Source organism: Sinocyclocheilus anshuiensis, unplaced genomic scaffold (genome assembly GCF_001515605.1).
Source record: "Sinocyclocheilus anshuiensis isolate Anshui unplaced genomic scaffold, SAMN03320099.WGS_v1.1 scaffold653, whole genome shotgun sequence".
Lineage (NCBI taxonomy): Eukaryota > Metazoa > Chordata > Actinopteri > Cypriniformes > Cyprinidae > Sinocyclocheilus > Sinocyclocheilus anshuiensis.
The window spans coordinates 703337-710137 of NW_015540902.1; the positions used below are offsets into that span (position 1 = coordinate 703337).

The 6801-nt window shown below is 38.9% G+C and overlaps 1 protein-coding gene across 2 annotated transcripts in view; it reads left to right on the forward strand.

Annotated features, from left to right (window-relative positions):
- The first annotated feature begins 6428 nt into the window (after positions 1 to 6428).
- LOC107689080 (synaptic vesicle membrane protein VAT-1 homolog) overlaps positions 6429 to 6801 on the forward strand; it is a 28956-nt gene continuing 28583 nt past the window's right edge. The window contains exon 1 of one of the 2 annotated variants that reach the window (XM_016486984.1): positions 6429 to 6777. In XM_016486984.1, coding sequence (XP_016342470.1) covers positions 6709 to 6777 — 69 coding nt within the window. In that variant the 5' untranslated portion in view covers positions 6429 to 6708. The remainder of the gene's footprint in view (positions 6778 to 6801) is intronic. The other variant, XM_016486985.1, reaches the window with a different exon arrangement.

Sequence of the window (6801 nt, forward strand, 5' to 3'; positions counted from 1 at the left end):
ATCCTTCACCTGAAATGTTTGTCTTTTCATCCTGAAATGCGAGCAAATGTTGGATCACAATAATTAGGAACCACAGTTTCCACAAATCCCTTCATTTGATTGGGATGTTCTCTTTTATTGTGGACGGCAAGGGCAATGACTGTACCACTGAGCGTATTTTGCAGTATTAAACACGTATTTATACCGATTTCATCAGGCTCCGAAAATTCTTCAAAAAAAACCCCACAAAGAATGGCCTTCTCAGCTGCCATAGTTGCAACTCTTGCGTCATCAGAACAGGGTGTTCAACGCACCACCGTTTCCGTTTAAAAAACGTTTTGCACCGTTTTTGTCGGGGCTGAACGCAGCCCAATTGTACACTCGTTTTTGCAGTGCATTGTGGGATTGAATGAGTGCACTCGAGAACGTCCATTATGGTTTCGGACACCACTAAAAATGGCTGTTCCCTCAAATAGTGCCCTATTTAAGGGTATAGGGGGCGATTTCGGACACAGGCCACCTCTGAGTCGCTGTCATCAGAATCCTGCGTGTTGCCAGATGTTGAGGGTCCTGAGGTGTGCACCAACCAATTTAGATTGTCTGTAATAAGCCGATTTCATGGCTTTGTTTTGATGAGGTTGACTTTGGAAAAAACACGTTCTGAAATTTCGAAATTATCGTACATTATGGGATTTTTTAAAACAATTGATCGTACATCGTACAGAGGTCAAAATTATCGTACAAATACGATAATTATCGTACGTCTGGCAACACTGGTGCAACAAGTGATGGAGTGCTGAATGCTTCACGCATGCGCAGCGTTGTCAAGAGGTAACATTTGGTCAGTCATTCCTTTCGCCAAGGGAGTTCCAAACGCTTATACGAGACGGTAATTACCTACACCCTTCAAAGAACACACTTCAAGGACTCTGCCCTTTGAAGGCAGTAGGGCATAGGGATGCTCACTTCGGTTTGGAATTTGACCAGTATGTCTCAAAACTTGCCTACTATTTTCGTTCAACAAACAAGTAGTTACTTACATTTTAGACACAATATTGACTATTATATATTAGTTTTTGAATAGTTTTTGAATATTGAATATTGTTCTATTTCACTAACGAAAATAGTTCCCAATAAAGATCAGAGGAGATTTTCCAGAAAGCAGGCTATGTGACATATCCAGGTATGTTTGGGAGTAAGTAAGTGGATAACCACCCCAGCTTATAATATTATATATGATCACAATATAGTTATCAAATATACTATGTATATATATTTTTAATATGTTAATTATAAAGCACTATAGGCTATATATAAGGTGATATTATATTATTCTAATATGTTATATTTATTTTATTGCCATAGGCCTATATAATAGTTATCGATATATATTAATAATAAAATACTATTATAACAAGGTAATGTTTATTTTATTCTATTATATTTGTTATAATTTATTGTCATCTCACGCATCATGGATCAACATCAAACAAACAATATAATTAGGCTATTGGCAGTGATTAAAAGATTAAATGAAATTTTTTTTTTAAATAACTGCACAATCAATTAGGTGGCGATATGCACTAGATCAACATCAAACAAACAATATAATTAGGCTATTGGCAGTGATTAAAAGATTAAATGAATTTTTTTTTTAAATAACTGCACAATCAATTAGGTGGCGATATGCACTATGTAAATGACCACTGAACAAAAGAAGAAGAAAGAAGCAGCATGGCTTTTCTTAGCGTCGGTTTCCATGGTGAATCGTCGTTGAGAATGTCTTGTGTGTTAACCGTGAACATACTCTGGGTTGACTGAACTTACTCTCGAATGCGTTTTTGGAACCAGCATACCTCAAGTAAGCAAGGTTTGGGTTAATCAACCGAGAGTTAAGGGTATATGTGACGGTAAGTTAACATTACTTTTTAGAATACCCCTCAGAACAGAAGTATTGCACATTCTCCGAGGAACACTCAGCGTTTTTGTTACTGAATGATCTACGGTGCGTTCCAAACGGGATATATCGCCCTCCGAAGGGCACTTCGGAGTGAAAACATTCATGGCCGCCATATTGAAGGGTCGTTCCAAACCGACGTTCTCAAAACTGTCCACTTCAAAGGGCCCTTTGGAATGAAGTATTTCGAAGGGTACAACTGATGGACACTTCGGGCTCCCATGATCCTTTGCGCAGATTCTTTGCATGATGATGTGTGTGGGCACGTGATGATTACGCAGAAGGGCACTTCAAGAAAGAGTTGTTTGGTCCCCTACACCCCTCAACCCTTCCAAGCTCTCACTCCGGAGGGTAAACCCTTTGAAGGGATTAGGGCATAGGGATGAGCCCTTCGGAATGGAATGCAGGGTCAGTGTTTTGATGGAATCGGTTGAATGAATAAGTGACTTACCGCCACCTACTGGCGGTTTATTCTCATGTTTAAAAGTATGCATTTCTTATTTGTATATTCAAAAATGTATTTAAAACATTAATCTCATTGCATTATTTACTGCAGTTGTAATTTTGTGGTGTAAATTATTTAATTTGATTAGTAACAGCCCTGGGGCCCGTTCTTCGTACGTCGCTAACTCAGTTAGCTGGATTTGATTGTTGACGATTTAGTATGATCTTGGATTATTTGGTTCTTCGAAGCTCATCCTGGATTTGCTGTCATAGCAACAGGTCCGTAAACTTAAACCTGCTCGGGAGCAGGCTTATTTCATGTAAACAGGATTAGATTGCATCTTTTTAAGTGAAATTTATATTTAAAATCTGTCCCAGCCACTGCTACCTTATTACAAGAGTACCCTACTAATCCGGGGACAATAATTTTTAAAATAATAATAATAATTTAAAAATTAATTTGAAAATAACATTATAATGTTGTGTAAATATAATACTACAGTATACACACAGCCAGTTTTACTCATTGAAAGATTTATTCGTGATAAAATAATTACTTTATAATTGTATTGGAGTCTTACACACATGCTATACAGTTAATCTGAGCCGTGCATTAATTTGAGTGCTGACAGCTATTATGGGAGTGGCTTGATGGAGCGCAGGAGATGCAGATAACTTGATCTTGACCCTTAAGAAACTGTAATTAATGCTGTCATTAATTAATGCTGTCATTAAAATTAGTTTGAAGAACCAAATTAGACAGAGATCAGTTATCGCGATTAGAAGATCTGGCATCTTTCAAACCATCTCAGATGTATTAAGCGAGGTACGAAGAACGGGCCCCTGTAGTGTATATTGCATTTCTTGATCAATTTTAAGAATTTTGACATGAATGATGACACATACATTTAATAAGGTTAAAAGAATATTGGCCTTTATAAAGGTAAATAACATCCTGGGGTAAATATTAAAAATGTCCAGATTTAAGTATGTAAAAGCTGATAGAACACTGATGAAAATATTGCTTCTGAATAAATTGTTTATACCAGCAAAAATCTCAGTGATGCGGTGCTTTTGTGGGGATATTTTGTATAAAATATTGTCTGCTGATATGAAAAGTACACTGTATATCGTAATAATAAATAGCATTTTTGACAGCAATGATATGTTGTTTTCTTTTTACATTAAACACATTAAATATTATGTATACGTTTGTAATATAATGTGTATTTCCATCACAGGTTTAGTCTTAAATTTCACATAAGGTGTTATTAAAGAGGTTTTAAAAAGTCTTCAATTTAACTTGTTCATATCTGTAGATACCCTGAAACTATTATATTTATGATTAAAATATAGATATCGATAAAAAGTGTAATTAAAAAAATATATAATGATCATTTATAAAAGAGAATGAAATCCAGAATGTGACATCCATTTACTAGATGTTTATATTTTTACTGTATGAGGCAATTGACTATCATATCATTTGGCAAGCAGGGTTTGCCTGCCAGCAGGACTTTGCCCGACTCTTTAGCCATTAGAGGATTTATGTCACCATTGGTGGGTACAGTGAGACTGGCACACAAACACCAGACATTATTTGCAAAGATTTAGGACCAGAGCTCAATCAGCTAAGCTGCAGTTTGCAAGACACTGGGTGGTTCCCAAGATCACTAGTTTTTAGATTTCTAAAGCAATGTATTTTTTGTCAGAATTTCTAGAATGCCGGTGACGTGATAAAAGGAAATAGAATTTCACTTATTTAATCTTTTTCCTATAGCGTGATCTGCATAGCTTCTAAACTCATTCAGACCCATGACCTACAGTTCACTTCCTGTTTCTCTCAAAGCACTTCCTTTGCACTTGTAGATGAGTCAGAGTGCAGTTTCAGTGGCCTTTACTATTGCAGTGTTTGGCTGTATGTATATTTGTGTAAGTGTGTGGTGGCTGATTTAGTGTGAAAAAGCATGCCTGCTTTGGCCGGAACTGTTCCTAGCACGGCTATTTTATGTCAGAGCACTCACAAACACATGGGCACAATGCACCGCCTTCAAGTGTTAACAATGGTTTGTGAATTTACTGTGATTTCCAGATTGGTCTTGGAGAATAGAAGGAATAAATAGACATTTCCTCTTGGCCTTCTGGTTGCACACAAACATGCTCATAAGCACGCCTCCACAGCCACGCGAATGACGTACACACCTCTACACACATGCTCGCAGATGCACACATCCGTTCTACTACATTCATGCGAACAAAAACAACACTTGAAACTCAGACAGTGTAGCTGCTACGAGCTGTGCACATGCACATTTCTTGTTTTTTACACAAATACACCCAGGCATTGTACACCATTTTGATTTCCTAGGGAAGCATATTTTTTCTCTCCTCACATTGACAGAAATATGAATATGTGATTTTCCCCCAAAACCCGCTCCACAGCTGATTCTAAGAATTGCATTGGTCAATCACTTTGCTGATCGCCTACACAACACTAAAAACGGATAATAACCATTAATCTTAGTATAGCACACATCTTGATAGACAGCAATACTGTTTGTCATGATCTGATCCAGTCATGATTTTTCTGAACAAAATCCATGATTTTTTTTTGACAGGTGACTCCATGATTGAGTAAAAATCTTTATTGGTTTGGGTTTGCATTTAATTAGGTTTGCTCGGGTTTGCATCAAGACCTAAGTATCGCATATTTCCATTTTGTCTACACATTTAATAATGTTGTGATGTGTATTGTCTTAAAATATAATAAAATACGATTATACAACACTTTGACGTCACTTTGAGCTCCACTTACATACATGTTCTAGTCTGTGTGTAACCTGGCGTCATTAACTAACAGTTACTGGGGCAGTTGTGGCCTAATGGTTAGAGAGTTGGATTTGTAACCCAAAGGTCATGGGTTCGAGTCTCAGTACCGGTAGGGACTGTAGGTGGGGGGAGTGAATGAACAGCGCTTTCTTCCAACTTCAATACCATGACTGAGGTGAGGCCCTTGAGCAAGCAACCCCCAACTGCTCCCCGGGCACCGCAGCAAAAATGGCTGCCCACTGCTCTGGGTGTGTGTTCACTACTCACTGCTGTGTGTGTGCGATTATACAACACTTTGAGCTCCACTTACATACATGTTCTAGTCTGTGCGTAACCTGGCGTCATTAACTAACAGTTACTGGGGCAGTTGTGGCCTAATGGTTAGAGAGTTGGATTTGTAACCCAAAGGTCATGGGTTCGAGTCTCAGTACCGGTAGGGACTGTAGGTGGGGGGAGTGAATGAACAGCGCTTTCTTCCAACTTCAATACCATGACTGAGGTGAGGCCCTTGAGCAAGCAACCCCCAACTGCTCCCCGGGCACCGCAGCAAAAATGGCTGCCCACTGCTCTGGGTGTGTGTTCACTACTCACTGCTGTGTGTGTGCACTTGGATTGGAGTTGAATGCAGAGCACAAATTCCGAGTATGGGACACCTACAGGCTACACGTCATGCCACTTTAAAATCAAAAGCTTTGACTAACTGGACTAAATAAACCAACTAATTAACTCATGCAGCCAATCACAGAATTCTTGCTTGTGTGATTTTGCTTATTATTTTGCTTTTGCTTATGTTTGTTTGTTCATTTAACATCAATAACAAATTCAGAAGTCTTTTACATTTTTGATTTATCGACAGATCTTTACAACAAAACATTTATTTCTATTTAAAAGCAGCATAAGTTTCACCTAATCACTTTACACTTAAAATATCATGAAGCATAGATTAAAAAAACATCTTATGCTTATTTAATACTGGTTGCATTTCAACTGCACACATTCCTAAAGAAGAAAAAGATTAATTTAAGTATATTTAACACATCAGCCAGAATTCCTCTCATTCTCTTGTGTGAATTTCAGCTGAGAATAGTAAAACAGCTTTACTGCATTTACTAAATTGAAGTCAGCACAGCTGCCTGTCAGCACACAAACTCCCTCATTGGACTCTTCAATCTATTATCCCCCCTCCCCCCTCCCTTAAATCCATTTCTCCGGGCTTTGCAACTCGCCACGCCTCGCCTCGTTTTTTCTCAATAGTTGTCAGAGCCTCGGGTCTCTCACTAGTCGTCGTGAGGCATCTTCCACTACCTTTCTTTCTCTCTCTGTCTCCCTGTCCTCCACCTTCTCAGGCTCCAGCATCCTTTTTGCAAAGGCTGAGCAAACCGTGGACGGCGAAGCAGTTCGTATATTCGAGGTCGTTTGAGCTCTGCATTATCCGCCTGAGTGAGGCAGGAAAACAAACGCAAGTCTTTTCTCCTCAAGTTTCGACTCAAACTCCGACCATGTCCGGCGAAGACGCACCTGCTCAGCAGCAAAACGCCGAGGAGCAGAAGCAGCAGCAGCAGCAGCAGGAGGAGAACAAGACGCCCGCCGAG